Here is a 21955-nt window from a genome sequence, read left to right on the forward strand (position 1 = left end):
ATTTCAAATTCTTGGTGGCTTTTTTGAGAGCTTTTCTAGCTTGGTCTCAGATTCTTTTGGGTGCCTCATTTTCCATGCCTCAAATTTTGTGCCAAAGAATTTGCCTTGGAATTTGTGCTTGTACTTGTCTCAATGCATTGAACTTTGTACCTCAGGTTTCGTGCTTTCAACATCTTCTCAGTACCTCGCTTTTTGTGCCTTGAAAAGCATGAAGATGGCTCCTAGGCATCGATGTTTGTTTCGGTTTTTAATATTTTTTTCCCTTAAAAAAATTTGTGGGTTTTAATAATTTTGTCCTCAAAAATTATCTATGGGTTTTTAAATATTTTTTGTCCCTGAAAAAAATCATGGGAGGGTTTATGATTTTTTTCTCAAAAATTGTACTTTATTGCAGTCTGTTTTTAGTCACACCTGGAGTTGTTGTGCAAACATCTGCACTAGTCTCTTGTTTGCAGTCTATTTTCGGGCATCTTGCTCATCTGCAATAGTTTGGAGGGTTTGCCGATTTTTTCCTCAAAATTGTGACAGTTGTTCTTGGTGTGTCTCTGGTTATAGGGAGGGACAGTTCTCCAACATCAGGTTGGACAGTGGGTGTCGTTTCAGGTATCTCCAGAAGTTCTACAGTTTCTGGGAGGGTTGGTGGCAGACTTATCTCAAGTGGCAGAGTCAGTGGCAGGCTCTTGTCTTCTATTGCAGCGTGTTTTGAGAAGAAGGGGGCAACCTTCTCTGTTATTTCTCTTGGTCGTTAGAACAATGACCATTAAGGGAGGGTATTAGAATAATATCTTTCTCTTTGTGTTATTAATGGTCATTTAAGTTGTTTCTAACTTCGCCTCTAGTTAACGATTGTTTCTTTTAGAAACATCGTCTTTGTAACTCTATTTAAAGGAACTTTGTCTCCTTGATTAATTGAACAACATCAATTCTTTGAAATCCATATACTTTTGCATCTGTATTAGTGTTGCGATACATTCTATAGTGGTTGGTGCCTTCATGATCTTTGAGAATGTAGCAAGAACAATAATTAGAACGAAGCATTCTATGATCGTTATCTTAATCATTTTCACCAAATTATGGAAAGGCTCAATAAATTGCATAAAGGTTTGAAACATATTGCTAGAGCACTCGAGGTAGTACTTTCGAATGAGATGGTACAATGTAACAAGAAGTGTTGTTATCCTTGGGTTTCCAAGGATGAGTTCAACAATATCTTAAGTGATGTACAGGTTGCTGCATAGATAGATGAAGGCCTTGGTTTCTATTTTATAGTACTTTTTGTGAACATCATCTATATATGCATCTATGTACAATTTACATAACATGATAGAAAGGTGAGGCAGGACAAAGTATTGGATAAGACTGTTTGAATGTCTTCAACACAAATAATATAAGTGATTTATTGTAATGCCTATTATGGCCATGATGTTTCGATTCATTCAAATCTATGCTCTCATTTTTGTATTTATTATTTTATATAATGGGCATAGGATTTACTTATGATTTGTGGATTCAAAAATTATTAATTAATAGACAATTTTTCTAGAGTCCATATCACTGATCAAGAGGATGTTTAACAATGATCACTGAAAAAGAAAATTATAAATGAAGTAATAAATACTAAAATTAATATATTATGCTTATTGTATTATATTATTATAGATATTAAATAAAATAAAAGCATTGAAAATATTTTTAAAATTAAAGATTACATAAAATTATACAAGTATTATAATAACTATTTATAAAATTCCTGTGAGTGAAAATAATTAAATAAAAAATTTAAAAATATGAATTTATAATAAATCAGTTAATTAAATTAAAATATATGTTAACATAAATTATACCAATCTAGATTCTTATGCTTCCGCTTCCGCTTCAGGACAAGAGGTTAATGTGGCCAAATCCGAAGTTTATTTCTTCTTCATGGACTCACACAACAATGACCAGCAAGGAAATTCAAGACTAATGAATAGCACAAATGAATTTCTGGAAAATAATCATGAATGAGGCCATAAGTGAATGACCATGAAGATATTGTTTATCCATTCCTAAAATTCATGTAACATCATAAAATTCCATGTGACTGAGTGGCATCACAAAATTCCACATAGCTGAGTACCATCATAAAATCCTATAAGACCTTATGATAGTATGTGAGCTTCCTTCTCAGAGTTATTATAATGAGATTAAACAATATTTGTGCTCATAAACTCAGAGTTTAGAAACTGATATTTCCAATGTAATATAAATCTCTATGCCGTGTGTGTGCATCTGTGCAATAATTTTATCCTATTGACAATTAAGAAATTAACAATAAACAAAACCAACATAAAAATAACTCTCCTACTGCTCGTACTTTTTCAATGACTTCCTCCTAGCCGTCTTGCTTTTGATCCTAGCAGTTCCTTCGTTTCCCCCTTGCAATCACCATTTGAACATGTTGAGATCATTCAGATAAATTTTAAAAAGAATAGCAATATTTCAAATTCCAGATTTTACAAGGAAACTCAATTTTATTATCATTTTCTAGATTAAGGTGAGACATAATGGGAAAGCACACCTTCAGAGGTACTTTTCTAGGATGATTCAATCTAAAATACAGATGAAAATGACATACCTAAAACAGAACAAAAAAAGAAAACAAAGACAACAAATCACAATTTTCATAGCCTTTCCAATAACAGAACATTTTGTTTTCAAAGAGAAAGCTACATGCATTTAGATTATTGCAAAATGATTCTCAAAGTTGACAGGCAAGCTTAAGAAAACCCAAGCCACGGAGAGGAGGTTGAGTCAAAAAATGGATGCTGTTTGAGAATGGAATCTCCTTCAAAACCTCATTTCTACAGAAAAGAAACTGAAGAAAGACTCTGGATAGTAATGAAAAAGCTCTCATCTGTCAATTCATGGGGCCAAAACAGTAAGTTTGTCAATAATTGACAAATGAGAGCTTGTCTTGTAGGGCCTTCCCTCTGGCCTTCACAGAAAACTCCCTAATCTTACTTCAGATCATAAGCTTGTTGTCTTGAAATTCAAAACGGAATTAACTAAATCTCCCTATTCTTCTATTTGGCTCAAGGAGGAAGGATTCGATCAGCTAGTCACCAAAACCCGATAAAGCCCCGCGTCATTGTCACCCAAGGCAAAATTGGATGAATAAAATCCAATAGACTGGTCTTGTCATAAGCAGTTGGCTCAAAAATCAACACAAAAATTAAGATTTGAGAGAGCTTAAGGAACAGATAGAAAATATTCAAATGAAAGTAGAAGAGAAAGGTCCAAAGGATGACTTTAATCTCCAGTAGCAAGAATGCACCAATTAGTTGTTAACTGTGTTGCACAAGGAAGAAACCACCTGAAGACTTAGATCAAGAATCTTTTGTTTGACCACAGGGGGTCAAAAACTTCACTGTTATCAAGACAACTCAGAAACTTCTACAGATTAACAAGACAACTTAGAAACTTCACTGTTATCACCAAACTACAGAACTCACAACAACAATCGATTGAATTTGTCCAAGGCATCAAAGACCTTTCACCATTTTGAACAGCTATACAAAGATGAGAATACCAATAGAAACCAGCAGCTTCCCAAGCTTATTCCAGCATCCCAAAAATTCTTACTCAAGCTCAAAATAGAGAATACAGTAAAGAGATCAACATATAGGAACTAAAGAAAATTGTCTTTGAAATGAAGTGAGATATTGTCTTCCAAGATTTTTGGGATGACATCAAAATGGATCACTTGGAGTCTTGGAGATGGTAGAGGATACTTGCAAGTACTTCAGATTTCATGAGGATGTCAATGCTTGTTTCTTGGCACTTAGTCCCAAGTTACAATAGGCTGCAAGAGTAGATGACGAAAAATTATTTAAAAAACATTTGAAAAGGTTCTGCCCAACCTAATCTCTGAAGAGCAAACAAAACTTGTCCCTTGTAGACACATCAAAAGGTATCGTTCTCTTGCAACAGAAAATTCACTCGAGCAAAGGGTATACAAGGAACATTATGGCCATTAAGCTAGATATGGTTAATGCTATTGACCAGCTGGACGATATGACCATATTCCACACTTCGCAAAAGCTGGGACTTGATGGATCAAAGCCTACATTGATAGCTGAACTTCTTAGGGCTTAGGCAAGGGTACCAATTCTCACCATTGCTATATATTATAACAGCTTAACTTCTTTGAAGAAGACTGGAAGAACAAAAACAGCAGAAGATTTTAATAGGCATGCCCACCTTCTAGGTATGAATTTTCACCATCAATCTGTGCACGTGTTCTAGCAGTGTTTACAATGGGAGTTCTTTTCCAAGTGCATGTTGGTGCAGCATCACTTGTCTTCCCATGTTTTTTATCTTTTCTTTGCATAATGACAAGAGTTTTGGATGAAGAAATATAAGTGAATCACGTAATCTCACTACAATCTTCAGCTGAGTTGTATTTTATTTATCAGCAAAACTATTTATGTGGCATACAACTCTCATAGTTGTCATACAATTCAATTTTGAAACTGCAAGTTGTCTATATAAAGTTCAGAATCACTTAAAAACCCACATCCATAAGTGTAATAGAGAAATATGCGCCACATTCAAAAGAGTTGAGAAGTTTTCTTAGTTGACTAATATTATTTAAGCCAACAGACTTTTTTAAAATTAAATCATTAATTAAAGGATTGTATTATAAAAGCAGTTAAACTTAGTAAATGATAAATGAACACAAGTTTAAGAAATATAAGAAAAATAAAAAATAAAATAGCCAGCTCCAAAGGACAGAATGAAAAGAAGCAAACACATCGCAAAAAATAGATAAGAGTTACCAACTATAGATGCCCTGGTATCAGATTGTTTGCGTTTGAAAGCAGTTTTCTTGGGCTTAAGCTTGTGCTTTGACTCCATAATTGTTTTTGAGTGATTCTTCTCGATGTTCCGAAGTTTGCTCATGTTTCTCTGCAAAAAAGTTAAATTTTATTATGGATCAGAGTAGAGGAATGTCTGCTTAGGTATGTCAAGACAGTCTTTTAAAATGGTTAAAAACTGTGACTATTTATGGTACCTGAGATAAAGTTTAATAAAGTATCTAATAGTTACATTGAGAATAAAAGATTAATCTGTATAACATATCCTTTCTTTTAATATATGAGGTTTTACTAAATTTAGAATTTCATTATCATAAGTTTAGTAATGCCCGAAAGGGCCATCAATTGAATAATTTCAAGAGAATATATTAACTATTTTTTGTCCAATCATTTGAGATGTTGCTTTGTGCTATTTTAACAAGATGATGATGGTCACAGCTTGGACTCAGCACTCTGCCAAGAGTTGACTGAGTACCAAGTTATGCATAACTAGAAAGGATTCTTATAGAGCCACTTCCAGAAGGCTGTTGACTACCATAGCTATGTCGTGTAGGAATTACCTATTTAGATAGCAGCCAAGGCCATAGTTGCTAGAAGTGTGATACTTAATTTGGTCCATAGTTATGGAGTGTTTTCCATTTGGCATAATATTTCGGCACATAATACATGTATTATAACCTTATATACTTTTAGTCGTCAACAACTTATAGTTTAAAATACCTTTAATACATTTACTTTTAGGCCTCAACAAATGATATTTTGAATATGGAAAATAAATTACATCCTTCGAATTGTATGGCTCTTTATTTTTTGGATATAAATGTTGTTTTATCTGTAACTATTTTGAATTTCAACTTTTGAACCATGAATCTGAATGTATAAATTCTTCTCAGTTTGACCAAAATAGCCTATATATATCCTGCCAAGAGAATGGCTTAAAAAATATCTAAGTTCAGCCTGGTCAAGTGGTTACCTCCCACGAAGAACAGATCAAACTGAAAATCAATGGGGCAGCTAAAGGATACCCTGGGACAGCAGGGGATGGGGAGATCTTAGGAGACCATACAAGATGCCCAAGCCTTGTGAACTACAAGGATAACGGATGCTAGACCAACAACACGACAGAAGCAAGTGCTTTTTTTCATGTTCAACATGCTCTAATGACAAAGGGAGTTAATTAAATCTCCACAGACCATATTGGAATTGAACTTAAGACCTCCTATTTGCTGATTTGGTGATCTATAACTAAGCTACTTTTCTCTTCTCTTTATGATTCATAGTGTGGATTGTTCTTCCAAATCCACCCATCCCTCCTTCTTAAGCCAAACTTGTGTTCTGGACTCCTAGTCTGGCTCTCACAGCATGTTAATTTCCATTGACAAGCTATGACTTGAACCTAAAAAGTCACATTAGCTGCTAGCAGGTTCCGGCTCTACCTGAGCCACTAGCCCCTTTATGACCCAAAGTGCATATTAGTTTTCCAACAACCTGGACATAGAGGACAGCTCAAATCTTATTACCGAAGCAGTTAGACAGGGCAGTTGTTAGAATTGAATGCTTCATAGAATAGTCAAGGATATCAACAGCATATTTGGTAATAAACCTAATCATTAATTCCAGCACATAAGATGAACAGGTAATAGACTTGCTGATTGCTGCTACTTCTTTCTATTTATTAGTAGCAACTCAAACTTAGAACCTTTCATTTGTTCTCAGGCTACTCTACTATGTGTCATACTCCTAAGCTACTTTTTTCTTCGCCATATGATGTGTGAATTGTGGTTCTAACAAATTATAATTACCTGAAACTTAAAAGAAATGGAATTTCAGTCCAAAGATGGCAGAAGAAACCACACATACAATCTCATGTCCTTGTATATCATCAAAAACGAACAATTGAATGAAAGGGGTATTTGATGTAGATGACATTGTGCCTCTAAAGAGATCATCAAATCTAACAAATTTTTATTGTGTTATCTAGAAAAGCTTTGATAGATGCGTCTTCTGTAAAATAGCTTTGTTCTGAAACCTTGTATTTATAATAAATGCATCATAGATTCATTTATTCATAAAAATAAAATTTAAAACTGCTTTGGCAGCAGCAAATAGCTTGTACTGCACTGAAAGCTCCTTTCTGCCACTGACAGGCAACCTTTCTTTGTTGAAGTTTCTTCTTAGAGTATGTATGGTATTGACTGTATCTAGTATTTAAATGATTAAGCTTTTCTTTTCAACATCAGGTTTAAGAGTGGACTTGCATGTATTTGACCCACAGGTTTTAACTTTCCTAGTGCAGTATGGTTGAATTGAATTGTTTACTAAACAATTGTTATGTATTTTTTAATGATCTCTAAATTTAAAAGTATTTAATAATAGATATTAAGTTACTTTTTTAAATAATTAAGTATTTTTTGGGGCTATCAGATTGAGAGCAAAATGCCATAGGGCCGACCTAAACAAGGTAAAGTGTAAACTCAATGGGGTGAGAGGATATAAAACAAATATCGAGATTTGTGCTCTAAACCTCAATCAATAAATCCAAAGGTAGACAATAGAGGAGCACAATTAGGTGCAGCCGACCTAAGGAGCAGGTATATATGTGCAAATTTCATCAGGTTTTAAGGATAATTTCCATCAGATTTGGAGCGAACTGGATCTCTGGCGAGCAGTGGACATTGAAGTGATCTTCATTGAAATTTTTCCAGCAACTTCTTTTTATATAGAGAGCGAACTTTATCAGACATGGAATGAATTTGACAGGGCTCAAGTGGTGTGATTTCTGGAAATATTTTCACTCATTCTTACAGTCCTGATTTGGTGCAATCAGACCTAGGCGAAATATGAAAGAAGAGATCTGAGCAAATTTGGGAGGAGAACTACAGATCTGATTAAAGATTATGCCCTGCCCTAAATGTTCATTTCCAATTATGAGAGGGGAGTTTTGACATTTAATTGATGATGAATTTGTGTTAATTTCATGGGATTGAATTCATCTTATTGCTGTTACAATCTTCTTAACTGTAAAATGTTTTCTTTTCCAGGTCTGATGCGTAGAAGCATAAGGATAAAAGAAAAGATGCAGCATGGAATGGACTACATAAGGATTGCAGTACAAATCCAAGGAGGTCGACCATAAGAAGGGAATTTCAAGTTCAAGGAGGTGGATGCAATGAAGGTGAATCAAGGGCAATCAGTATCACAACATGATTGCAAGATCAAGGTCCGCGTCACCAAGGAATCAATTCAAGGTTATAAGATGCATGAAGCCTAGGTATCACAAGAAAAGTCTACATCAAACATCAAATCAAGGCAATGTTCACAACTCAACAACAGGGTCGTGCAAGAAGTGGATAGAAGAGGATTTGATGTTGGCAAAGACTTTCAAGATTAAGGACTCCACCACGTGAGGCAAGGCAAGTCATGCAATGAAGTACTTCAAGGAGAGAGCACGGAGAACTTCACAACAAGTCCAAGAGATCAAGTCATACAAGAAGAGGGAATGCTAAGGACAAGATCAATATATTCAAGGTGATTGCAACGGATGAAAGGCTAAGATGAAGAAAGTATAAAATGAAGGTGAATGCAAAGCACTACAGTAGGAGAGATGGAGCAAACGCAACATGGGGATGATGAAAGATCAATACATTTGAAGGTAAACTTTGAGAGAGGTTCATGGTCGTCACACCAAGAGGAGAACAATAAACATGAGGAAATTTCGCAATTATCTAGAATTTCCTCCACAAATCCAAGATTTAAGGCTAGTACACCATGGAGATATCCCTACATCAGTACTAATCAAGAGCAGTCAAGGTGAAGGATCCCAAGGGTGAAAGGTGAGACACATCATAAAGTGAATTCCCAAGTACGGAGAAGGATAGGTGAAAGTGATCAAATCAGATAAGATGATGCAATTCGGGAATATCTCCCACTATCATCACATCCGTCATGAAACAAATGGAAATGTTGAGTATCAAGAGCTATTGCTTAACCACAAACACTTGTGATGATCTACAAGGTGTAAGATGAGGTGGAGACAACTCACCTTCATTCATCAATCAAGGTCAACATGTCCAAGTTCAATGACCCTGATTCATTCAAAGATGGAGCAAGCAACACATGTCACTTCATCAAATATTGTTTATCTTACCTAACCTCGATTCCTATTGATTAGAATTCAATGTTGGACATGTGTCCATTATAATATTATTTTCTCATTGGCCGAGAAGAAGTTAGTTGTAACTAACCCTAATTAGGGTTTTATCTTGTAATCTTGGCCATTGATCAAGGATCAATCCTGGCCATTCATTTGTAAAGAGAAATCTATAAAAGGGCTTGCTCTCCTCATTTGTAAAGGTTAAGAGTTGACCAAGAGGTTGATAGTTACAAGTTCATAATTAGGAAGCAACTAGAGTAGAGTAGGAAGAGAAGACAGAAATTGTTGCCAAGGCATGTAAATAAACATACTTTTCATTGAATTTATGATGGATAGCGGAGTTTCTTCTATATATTGTATGGTTTCTTGATATATCCTCAAGTTTAGATAAAGTTCATTGATTATGATGGAGAAGTGTGATGATATTTGATGAATCCTTCAGTTCATACCATTTACACCTTGTTGATTGCAAGTTGTAGTGGATGGTTTGTCTGAACCTAATATTTATTGTGGCTAAGTTTGATTGCGAAGACTTCATTTGGATTGCGCCAGTATTGGGTATTTGAATGGATGGTTTACAATATGAAGATCTTTCACTACCTTAGGAGACCACACTCTTTCTATGGTGTTGTGAGCTATCTCTGGTTAAGTAGAAAGTAGTTTCATGAAGGATTTGTCTATCAAAGCATCATTCATTATTGTCATTGTCCTTAGGAATTAGTAAGTAGCATAGATTCTCTAAACCTTTTCCCCTTTTGTCCTTTTTTCATTTGATTTTGAATTAGTTTAGGAGAAGAAGCATCACATGATTGATACATCCGATGTTCATGTTCCAATTGTAGTTCATAAACGTAAGTCCCCTTGTCATTCCAGCAAAATCACATCACACATTGATTCTATCCATGTATAAAGTCAAACCTTGGAGTCATCTCGTTTGATCACTTAGTTTAGCATCTAAGAGGTCTTTGTTCAAAAGAGGATAGAGTATTCAATACTTTATTCTATGTTCGAAGTGTCACAAAACACACATCAGCAGATTTTGGCGCTAGGAGGGCATATCATCATGAATGCCTAAACAGCTGAAATCCAAACTATATCAATTCATATTTGCGGAAATTATCTCAAGACTTTTACCCTCCTCAATGCTCAATAGAATTTGCACAAGAAAAGAAGGTGATCCCTGGACTATCAACTGGGATTTGCAAAAGAAGGAAGACATTCGATATTCAAACCTTCCACAGCTGGAACCAGAATGAGCTTTCAAAGCCAAATTTGAGATATGCTAGATCTCTTTTATGTAAAATTTGAAAAGCAGAAAAGTTGAAAAAATTCAACAAACAAAAAAAAGTGAAAATTTTGAAAAATCAAAAAATCCAAAAAAAAAAAAAGATTTCTCAATGGAGGGGCAACAGCATCGTCAAGATGATCAACAAGTTGATATCCTTCAACTTTGGTGGGCTTTGAATTTACAACTATATCCACGAAGTTTGTCCGAATTTGCATCAAGGAATAGTTGTAGAATTCATAACATTGGTGGACACAATGAGATGCATTGTTTAACATTTTTGTCAAGGATGGAATTAGCGTTGCAAGGGAAAATTTCCTTCTCAAAGGTACATGAGCTGGTTGTACTCTCAAAAGCAGAACTTGAGCCTCCAACTAGTGAAAGTGAGTTCTTCATGAAGTTCAAAGAGATGATCAGCAAAGGGTTGAGAATGGGGAAGGACTTATGTGTAGAGGACATCTTGCTCCCTTGTTGGTGTTGGATTCACAACACAACTCACTCGGAGTTCACATGTTAATCATGTAGAGAGGCTATCTACCAAGCTTGAGTGCAGTTAAGTTTAAAAGAATCATCAAAGATGCACACTATAGAAAAGTCATGGAATGCTCACCTTCAACAAATCAAATTAGTATCAAAAGAAGAATGTATTACTACAGTATCCAATAGTGAAGATAGCACAATTGAACATAACAATCAGCGCAGTACAATTGAGGGAAAATTTGCGTACCTTGTGCCCGAGGAAGGATATAGTGAGGTAGAGAATGCTCAAGCTAAAGAAGTAGTGACAAGTGATGATTAAGGTGTTAATTCAGCAATCAAGGAAGAAAGTGATTCACATCCATTGCAAGAAGAGGAATTCCTTGATGAAAATTCATTCATGCTACAAAAGGAGATTCTTGAGAATGAATTGCAAGAAATTTCATATAGAAATGTTGAATGGAGAACTACAAGTTATCACTAGTGAGTCCAAGTAAGAAGAACAATTCAAGGGGGTGCTTAAAGATATCATCACCATAATGCTATTCGAAGGGGCGCTGAAAGGTCTCATGGAAGAAGCACAAAAGGAGTCACTGCAAATGTTGCTCCAAGACAAGCGAGTTGCTGCAAGAGGCATGATTCATCATCAACTTCGGCCTCATGATGCATTACTAGATGAATTGCAAGTCGATAGCACAATTGACCTTGATGATCAAAGCATCGCAATTAAAGATATTCAAGAAAGCAAGATGGTAGCAAGCAATGATTGAGGTTTGCAAACATCAATGCATGAAGTGCTACAAATCGTGGATTCTTGTGAAGATAACCATCCAAAATCTGAAATAGAGAACTTAGCAGAAGGATTAAGCGACTCGAAATATTCTCATCATTAACCATCACTTGATGCCTTCATTAGGTAGCTCCACAAGTCAAATCATCCCACAATCTGCAGCACATTATCAATAGTTGGAGAATCATTTTTTGTAAAGTGGCCCTTTCTTGAACTTCTCTTCCCATTGCCTTTTGCTCCTATTTTGTGTAGTATTGGAGTTTCATGAAGACTAACCTAGCATTCTTCTATACTAGACTGGCGAAGACATGTTTTAGGACTATGAAGCTATCTAGTCCATCTCCACGCACCTAAGGGAAATGAACTCTATCAAACCATTGTCGTTTATGCACAAATATGAAGCCATAAAACTTTACTTTTAGTCAAGTTAAAGCAGTTATTGCAAACCAACACATCAATACAAGTTAGATTCTATTCCAGTCCAAATCTTCAATTACTAGGTGAAGTTAAAAGTTGTTGATTGTTCAAACAAATCTTATTGGTATGATAGCCACAAATGTCAACCATCAAATGGTCAATCATGGCTTATTTAGGTGAAAAAGAGATTTGAATGTCAACATAAATTACAAGTACCATGTTCACGTGCAATTGTCATTTATAGGGTGCGTAAATCCATTTTGGCTTTGAAGCATGAAGCCAATGTTCTTTAGGTTGTGCTATTTGGACCTTATCACAAGAATATAAACCCACAACTCTTTGCAATGTATGAACATAAGCTCAAAGTCGTAAGAAGAAACTTAATAAGGCTCGATTGTATTACCATCATTACTTTAATTATTGAAGTTTAGCAATTAGATATGTAAATTAAAGATTGCTATGAAGAACCTATTGACTACAATGGAAGAACTTTTACTTTGATGTTCACAATGGATATATGCTTAAGAACTCCAAAGCTTAACAAGGCTCAATAGTGTAGTTTACCAATTACATATGGAAATTAAAGATTGTTATGAAGGACTTGTTGACTACAATGGAGAAACTTTTGCTTTGATGTTCACAATGGATATATGCTTAAGAAATCCAAAGGGACACTATGATCAAAAAAACATCAACCTTGTTTTTCATAATGTCAGCCATAGGAATGCTATATCATGGGAGATAATGAAGGACATATTTAAGCCAGCAAACCAAAGGATTATTTCAACTATATATGAATGATTACATATTGAACCTGATCATGTCATCAAAAGTATGTCTATCAAAATGCAAAAGTGTCAAAAAATAATAAAAATAAAACTGCCTCAATTGTAACCAGATGCACTATCGCTTGTATGCAACATCCATCTTCAAAAGCGGTATCCTAAAATTGAGCCTAAAAGACAATTTTGCTAAGTGGCAAACCTACTACGGGATGGAGGCATAGGAGGCTAGAGGACACGTACCAACCTCTTGCCAGCCACTAGAGATGAGGTCGCAAAATTGTATTTTGTGGCAAAACTATTTGTGCCAAAATGACTAAAGCCAAGATTAGTTCCCAAATGATAACAATAACTATCTCATATTGTTTGTGATTCTAATGGCAATGATCTATAATGATGGCTAAAAATGCAACAATGTAGACTTAGTCGTCAAACTTTTTATGTAGTAATTGGATGCAGTTGTCCCCAATCACAATAAATGGTTTTTTGTGATTGGATGTATGTATCTCCAATCATGTTGAGTAATAGTGATTGGATGTGTTTGTCCCCAATCTCAGTCGGTGATTATGGTTGGATGTGTTTGTCCCCAATCACAATAAATGGTTGTTTGTGATTGGATGTATGTATCTCCAATCATGTTGAGTAATAGTGATTGGATGTGTTTGTCCCCAATCTCGGTCGGTGATTATGGTTGGATGTGTTTGTCCCCAATCATAATTGCTTAAGCGTGTGTGTCCTATTGATAACTATGATGTTGGATAGATGTGTTTGTCCATATCCATATTTGTTTAATGAACTTGGATGGAAGTGTTTGTTCCTATCTTTGGATAAAATTCCACAATGGTTAGTCCTACTAGGGAAGCATAGTGAGACAAGTTCCACCATTGCTTGTCATGAGTAGATGTGTATGTCTCCTCACCTAACTATTGTTTTTTATGAACTACTAAATGTGTCCATCAAGTATTATTAGTCCACCTATCCCCATTTAGAGAATGATCTAATAAGAGTAAGTGTTAGAAATATTACATTATTCATGTGTCTTTAGGATATGTAAAATAATCACTTACTTGTTAGGCTTGTTAGTATGTTTACTATTGTTTGTCATGGGCATGTTAAAAATTATATTATCTACAATAATATAATATTGTATTTGGTTGTACGAGTTTTTGTAAAGATTTGAGTTGTTAGAAAAACTCATCTATTCAAAGAAGTTATTATAGGATCTCTCCTATAATACAAGAGGAGCAAGTCTTATAAATATGTTATATGTATTTAACAAATGAATTCAAGCATATTATTTTTCATGAATAAAATTTGCAGCTTGAATTTCAATATGATCCTCTTTTAAAACCCTATAGAACACACATTGTGTACCTCCCTCCTCGACAAACAATATTCAAAGGTGAACATATTAATGGAGTAAATGAGACAAACATAGATGAGGCCTGGCTGTTCCATTTTTATGGTGTTAATTTTAGTACTTTTAGATTAAATAAAACTTAGAAAATCATAATTTGTTTCTAACTAGGTTAATTAGATTTATTGTTTTCCAGATTTAAGCATAGTAAAGACAATGAATGCATAAAGACAAGGCACAGTTACCCTAGGAAAACCTCCTAGGAGGAAAAACCTAGCCAGAAAAGATCCTCAGATCTGATTATGGTTTTGGATTCAACTAATAATTACACACTTATCTGGAGTATAGATGTTGCAGTCACAAGGAAGATGACATAGAAGTCTACACGATTAATTTACTGACAGAGATCATGATTTGCAGTCCTTCTAATCTGACTTGCTGTGCATAACAAGGGTTAGCTGCACCTTTCAACTAGTTCACAGTCCTTCCATAGGCTTTGCTTGAGCCTTCAATGGAGTTCTCTATCTTTTAATGATGATCTGCTGCCTTTAATGAAGTTCGCTGTCTCCTACTAATGATCTGCTGCCTTTAATGAAGTTTGTTGTCTCCTACTAATGATCTGCTGCCTTTAATGAAGTTCGCTATTATCAACTGCCTTGTATATGTTTTTCGATTCCTCAAGATATATTTCGCATCTGCTTGAAAACTGAATGAATGATTATTATGTGAAGTATATGCTTATTTATAGGAGTAGCAATACTTCTAATCATGTCAACTTGCCTTGCAAATTAAACCTTTTAATTTATTTAATTTCTTTTATGCGAAATGGATAGGGTCGGCCCTATCATGGTGGCGTGTTGGGTTTGAGTGTAGCGTGGGACCTTTTAGGAGAAGCCAAGAGGTATAGGGCCTGGCCCTATATGTTGGAGAAGGGGTTGGCCCCCTTAGGCGGATTCCAATGTTGCCCAAGGCAATTGGAATCCGCCAGCCCTAATTACAAACAACACTCCCTCTTAATTAGGGAAGAGAATCATAACCATAATCTTCCATCTTGCACACAAGAAAAGTATGGAACTACATAATCATAATCTTCCAGCTTGCACACAAGCATAGACTGGATCCACCTTACATTGCCCGCAAAGGGTGGAGAGGATCTTTTCTACCACCTTACATTGCCCGCAGAGGATGGTCAACAATTACACTAATACCATCTTACATTGCCCGCAGAGGATGGTTTAACAATTACACTTCTCCCTGAGAAGATTTACAATACCATCTTACATTGCCAGCAGAGGATGGTTAATAATTACACTTCTCCCTGCGAAGTTTACAATACCACCTTACATTGCCCGCAGAGGGTGGTTTGATACAACACAATGTATCGCTGAGATTGAGACTCCCTCTCAATTAGGGTTTCATTTTCCATAATACCAAGTCTGTCCCTGAAGTACACAAACTTCACTTTGGATAGAGGCTTGGTAAGAATATCTGCAACCTGCTCATCAATGCTGACATACTTCAGCTGAATAGCTCCTCTTTGCACCATATCCCGAATGAAGTGATAGTGGGTTTCCACATGTTTTGACCTGTCATGAAACACTAGATTGATAGACATTTTAATACAACTCTGGTTATCATAGTGAATAACTGTAGGATCCCAAGGCTGACCAAACAGCCCACCAAGAAGCTTATGAAGCCACACTGCTTCTCTGGAAGCTACACTTGTTGCAATATACTCAGCTTCAACAGCTTCAGCAGTACTCAATGCCACTGAGGATTGTTTTCTGCAACCCCAAGAGATCACTGCGGCTCCCAAGCTAAAACAACTACCGGAGGTGTTTTTCCTGTCTTTGATGCTTCTAGCCCAGTCTGCATCTAAATAACCTTTTAAGGTTATTGAAGTGTTAAGTGGATACTTCAGCCCAAAACCAACTGTGCCTCGCAAGTATCTTAGGATGTGTTTGGCCGCAACAAGATGAACATGTTTGGGCATGCTCATAAACTGGCTGAGAGCATTCACAACAAAACATATGTCTGGTCTAGTGTTAACTAGATACATCAGTGATCCAATCAACTGCCGGTACTCTGATGGATCTGCAAAATCAAAGTTAGCTGTAGAAACACTCAACTTCTTTAAGTTAGATTCCATAGGAGTAGACATGGGTTTACAATCCATCATTCTAAATCTTTTCAAAATGTCAATATTATACTTTCCTTGACTTAGAAAAATTTCGTTAGATCTTTGCCATACTTCTAGACCTAGAAAATAATGCATTAAACCTAAGTCTTTCATTTCAAATTCTAAAGCTAGTTCTTTCTTGCATCTAATAATAAGTTCATCTTTACCAGTAAGGAATAGGTCATCCACATATAAAACTAGAATTAGCATTTCATCATTGGCTACCTTAAAGTATATGTTAGAGTCGGCATCATTTTTACAAAAACCTAGACTTAGCAAGTATTTATCAATTCTTTCATACCAAGCACAAGGAGTTTGTTTAAGGCCATACAAAGCTTTCTTCAACCTGCACACATGAGTTAATCTATCCTGAATCTCATAACCCTCAGGTTGCTCAATATAGACCTCTTCCTCAATGACATCATTAAGGAAGGCATTCTTAACATCCATCTGATGTAGTTTCCAACCCCTAGCAGCAGCAATAGCTATTATCGTTCTAATAGAAGTATATCTAGCAACAGGAGCAAATGTTTCTTCATAGTCTATGCCTTCCTTTTGAGAAAAACCACGAGCTACAAATCTAGCCTTATATTTTTCAATACTACCATCAGCATTATGTTTAATTTTAAATAACCATTTAGAGGAAACAACAGATTTATCTTTGGGTCTGAGCACAATATCCCACACATCATTCTTGATGATTGACTGATACTCTTCATCCATAGCAAGCTTCCAGGCATGATGAATCAAGGCTTCTTCAACATTGCAAGGTTCAATTTCAATGAGATTGCACATCAATGCAACGTAGTTGGAGAATACCTGAGGTCTCTTAGTTTCACGGAAGGTGCCACTGGGAGCAGCAAATCTTTCGGCTTCTTGAATGGTGTTTCTTACCCAAAGAGGCCTCTTTTTGGTAATGACAATGTCACTAGGAATATCAGTGGGATTCATGGGCTCTGGTGGATCATTATGTTCTTCTTGAGGTGGAGGTTCAACCAGCTCCCTCTGAATCTCAGGGTTAGTATCAACATTTATATCTTGATTGTCATTAGCTTCATCAATAACACAAGAACCTTTCGATTTCTTAAAAGCAATGTCTTCTTCAAATGTAACATCCCTACTTACCTCAACATACCTTTGACCCGGGATGTATATCCTGAATGCCTTGGAAGATTCACTGTAGCCGACTAGCATACCTTTCTTTTCGGAAGGTTCCAACTTTGTTCGCTTTTCCTTGGGCACATGAACATAAACGGGACTTCCAAAAATTTTGAGGTGACTGATGTCTGGTTTGGATCCTGTGAAGGCTTCTTCAAGGGTCATGTTCTTTAGAACACGGTGTGGACATCTATTCTGGATATACACTGTTGTTCTAGAAGCCTCAGCCCATAGGAAGGTCTGCAAGCCTTGATCGTGAATCATAGCCTTTGCAGCCTCAACAATAGTCTTATTCTTTCTTTCAGCAACACCATTTTGTTGAGGATTGTATGGAACACAAAACTCCCTCTTAATTCCTGACTCAACACAAAAATCATAAAAGCTACCGGAGGTGTACTCACCTCCATTGTCAGATCTTAGACATTTAATTCTTTTACCAGAGGAGTTTTCAGTTAATGCTTTAAACTCTTTAAATTTACTTAAGACTTCATCAGATTCTTTAGATTTCAAGAAGTAGATCCAAGTTTTCCTAGAGAAATCATCTATGAAGATTACGTAATAAAGAAATCCACTAGGAAATGCTATAGACATAGGACCACATAAATCAGAGTGAACAAGTTCTAATTTGTCTTTAGCTCTATTTTCACTTTTATGAAAAGGACTTTTAACATTTTTACCTATAGCACAACCTTTACAAGTGTTATCATGAATTTGACTGAGTTTAGGCATACCTTTGATTAACTTTTCAAGAGATGGAAGAGCTTGATAATGCAAGTGTCCAAGTCTTCTATGCCATAGCTCACAAGATTCAGGAGCCTCATTAATGAGGGCTTGAATAGGATTAGTAGAGAGCTTATAAAGACTATCATATCTATGACCAATTATACGAGCAAATTTAAAACTAGATTTCTTAGGCCAAGCAAGAACTTTTCCCTCAGAAAATGCAATTTGATAACCTTTATCTTCTAGAGCAGAAATGGAAATTAGGTTTCTTTTAATTCCAGGAACAAACAAAATATCACTAAGATGCAGAGAAATACCAGAGTCTAAATTTAGAGAAGTAGAGCCAGAACCTCTTACCGAATAACGAGCGTCATCACCAATTACCACGTGAAGGCTGGTATCCTTTTCTACTAAGTCTAAAAGATGATCACAGTAGCCTGTGATGTGTCTGGAGGCACCACTGTCAATCAACCATGTATTACTATCTGAAGGGACACTGCTAGACAGAGCGGAGATGAATAAGAAGTCATCATTTTGTTCTGAGACTTCATTTAGGTTGGCTTCACTTTGGGTAGGGTTATTCTGACATTCTTTAGCATAGTGACCAAATTTGTCACATCTAAAGCATCGGACACGCGAGGTATCTCTTGGTTTCTTCCAAGGGTGTTGGGAACTAAATGGTCTAAATTCCCTATTTCTTTTTGGATAAGGCTTCTTCCAATTTCCCCCTTTCTTGCATTAGGCTGCAAGCATGTGATGATCATCTACATGGGGACTTTTGGTTTGCCCTTTTGTGATGAGGCGAGACTCTTCTTGGATGCAATCATTCTTAAGGCGATCAAGGGTAGGTAACTCAGTCCTGCCACTTATGGTTTGGATAAATGACTCCCAAGAGTGAGGTAGACCATTTAGGGCAATCATGACAAGGTCTTTGTCTTCCATGTTATGACCAATTAAACCTAGTCGATTCTTTAGTTCTGAAATTCTCATAAAGTAGGAAATAACAGAATCTTCTTTTGCCATTTTGATATTAAGTAGTTGTTGTCTTAAAGTAATTGCCCTACTGAGATTGTTAACTTCATATGTACCTTGTAAATGGCTGAACATTTCCCTTACAGTGGTAAATGAGGCAATAAAGGTGACTAGGTGGTCTTTGACTGAATCAATGAGAATCTTCCTGGCCTTGACAGCATCCTTTTTGAATTGTTTTAGCTCGGCTGCATCCGTAGATTCAGTTAGCTCTTTCGCTTCAATGAATTGGAGAAGATCTTCTTCCTCTAGTGCCAATTTGATTCGAACCTTCCATGCAGTGAAATTGAGATTCCCATCAAGCCTATCTTCAACTTTCAGCCCCATTGACCTGATCTGCAAATGCGACAACAATCTGGAAATAGAGGAGTACTGAATTCTAAAATCTGAAAGTTGATCTAGCCTATAGCTCTGATACCATGTTAATTTTAGTACTTTCAGATTAAATAAAACTCAGAAAATTAGAATTTGTTTCTAACTAGGTTAATTAGATTTATTGTTTTCCAGATTTAAGCATAGTAAAGAAAATGAATGTATAAAGACAAGGCACAGTTACCCTGGGAAAACATCCTAGGAGGAAAAACCCAGCCAGAAAAGATCCTCAAATCTGATTATGGTTTTGGATTCAACTGATAATTACACACTTATCTGGAGTATAGATGTTGCAGTCACAAGGAAGATGACATAGAAGTCTACACGATTAATTTACTGACAGAGATCAAGATTTGCAGTCCTTCTAATCTGACTTGCTGTGCATAACAAGGGTTAGCTGCACCTTTCAACTAGTTCGCAATCCTTCTATAGGGTTTGCTTGAGCCTTCAATGGAGTTCTCTATCTTTTAATGATGATCTGCTGCCTTTAATGAAGTTCGCTGTCTTATACTAATGATCTGCTGCCTTTAATGAAGTTCGCTATTATCAACTGCCTTGTATATGTATTTCGCTTCCTCAAGATATATTTCGCATCTGCTTGAAAACTGAATGAATGATTATCATGTGAAGTATATGCTTATTTATAGGAGTAGCAATACTTCTAATCATGTCGGCTTGCCTTGCAAATTAAACCTTTTAATTTATTTAATTTCTTTTATGCGAAATGGATAGGGTCGGCCCTATCATGGTGGCGTGTTGGGTTTGAGTGTAGCGTGGGACCTTTTAGGAGAAGCCGAGAGGTATAGGGTCTGGCCCTATATGTTGGAGAAGGGGTTGGCCCCCTTAGGCAGATTCCAATGTTGCCCAAGGCAATTGGAATCCGCCAGCCCTAATTACAAACAACATATGGATGGGTGGACTAATATTCAAAATCGGCCTCTCATTAATATCATTGTTACATATCCTACTGATTCATATTTTCTTAGAGCTCTTGTTTGCTACGGAAAACATAAGGATGTTGATTACCAATTTTCTCTTTTAAAGGAGGCCATTGAGGAGTTTGAGTCTTATAGTGTTGTTCAAGTTGACATATTCAACTTGTGTTTGTGAGTTAGCTAGGTTGATGGTTAAGAGTGCTTACAAATATTTTTTTGGACTCCACGTTGTGTAAAAACATCAACCTACGCAAATTGGGAAAATGTTTTAATGAGATTAGATCAAGTGGTTTAAAGCATTGAGATTTTCATAATGAAGCCTCAGGTCTAAATCAACAGGAGATGTAAGTATTTATATTTTAGTAAAACACCATATCTAACGTCCTAAGTATAGCACAAATCAACAAACAAAACTGGGTTCGAGTCCCAGGTGAGTTCAGCTTAAGGAATAAGGTTTAACAAAAAACTAGGGCAACTAATCAACACGGTAAACTGTAAAAGTAATGGGGCCTTCAATACAATTTGCCAATTTTGAATCCCACTATTCAAATCACTGAGATACATAAAAAAGTGTTTGGACTGAACAAAATACCGGATTGAAATTTGCAAGTGCAGTTATTCCAATGAACAAAGCATACCCACTCCCAAGTGAATTCGGTAAATATGACCCGAGAGATAACTCTTCTATCGGTGGCATAAAACAAATGCAATCCAAAGATTATCACTACAAAAGCAATTTACAATATCTAATAAAACAAATACACAATGATTTAATTAACAAATTGAAATGTTAATTCCATAGTAATTTCATTCGGACTTATTTTTGAAAATGGAAAAACCAAAGAACAAAAGGTGCATTCAGATACTTACGCGATTCCTCTGAAGCTCCTTTGATGTTGGATGCTTGAAATAGCTTTTTGCGATGATGATGATTTGATATTATCTTAACGACAGGTCTTAATATTATTATTTTCTCCTGCTTTTTCCTTCTCGGATACTGGTCGCTGCAAATAACAAGAGGGCAGAAGAATATTGATATGCAGTTGTATACAGAAAGAAGAAATTGAAGTTTACAGTGAGGCTTAAGGGTGAAGTAATGGACCTTGTCCTTAATACAAAACTTGCAGAGACTAGCTACTTGTTGAACAAAACTAGATGTTGGATGTACTAGTTTGAAATCTCTAAACTTAATTGGTTCAGTTTTGTTACATGAGAAAAAACAAACATTTATAGAGTAGCCCTAAATTTGGCAAATACCACAGCTGAAGCCAAAGTCGCTGCCCGTTGTTTTAAACTCCTAATATCTGCTTTGAATCAAGGCCAAAAAACCCTAAAAAAACCTTAAATTTGATGAGGTTTGTTTTTTCGAATTATTTGTTTTACCGTATTATTTTTTTTTGTATTTTTTTTTTTATATTTTTTTAAAATTTAATTAGCCT

General features: G+C 35.9%; 1 protein-coding gene across 4 annotated transcripts in view; it reads right to left on the bottom strand.

Moving 5' to 3' along the window:
- The window catches only part of LOC131041127 (nucleolar complex-associated protein 2), an 80569-nt gene that overhangs the window by 58341 nt on the left and 273 nt on the right, over window positions 1-21955 (bottom strand). Inside the window, exons 1-4 of one of the 4 annotated variants that reach the window (XM_057974106.2) lie at window positions 21774-21906; window positions 21387-21520; window positions 4821-4950; window positions 2357-2417 (exon numbers count right to left, since the gene is read on the bottom strand). In XM_057974106.2, the coding sequence (XP_057830089.2) occupies window positions 2357-2417; window positions 4821-4944 (185 nt within the window). In that variant the 5' untranslated portion in view covers window positions 4945-4950; window positions 21387-21520; window positions 21774-21906. Of the gene's footprint in view, window positions 1-2356; window positions 2418-4820; window positions 4951-21386; window positions 21521-21618; window positions 21907-21955 lie in introns of those variants that run through there. The other 3 variants (XM_057974104.2, XM_057974105.2, XM_057974107.2) reach the window with 3 other exon arrangements.

This window comes from Cryptomeria japonica, chromosome 5 (assembly GCF_030272615.1).
Source record: "Cryptomeria japonica chromosome 5, Sugi_1.0, whole genome shotgun sequence".
NCBI classification, from domain to species: Eukaryota; Viridiplantae; Streptophyta; class Pinopsida; order Cupressales; family Cupressaceae; genus Cryptomeria; species Cryptomeria japonica.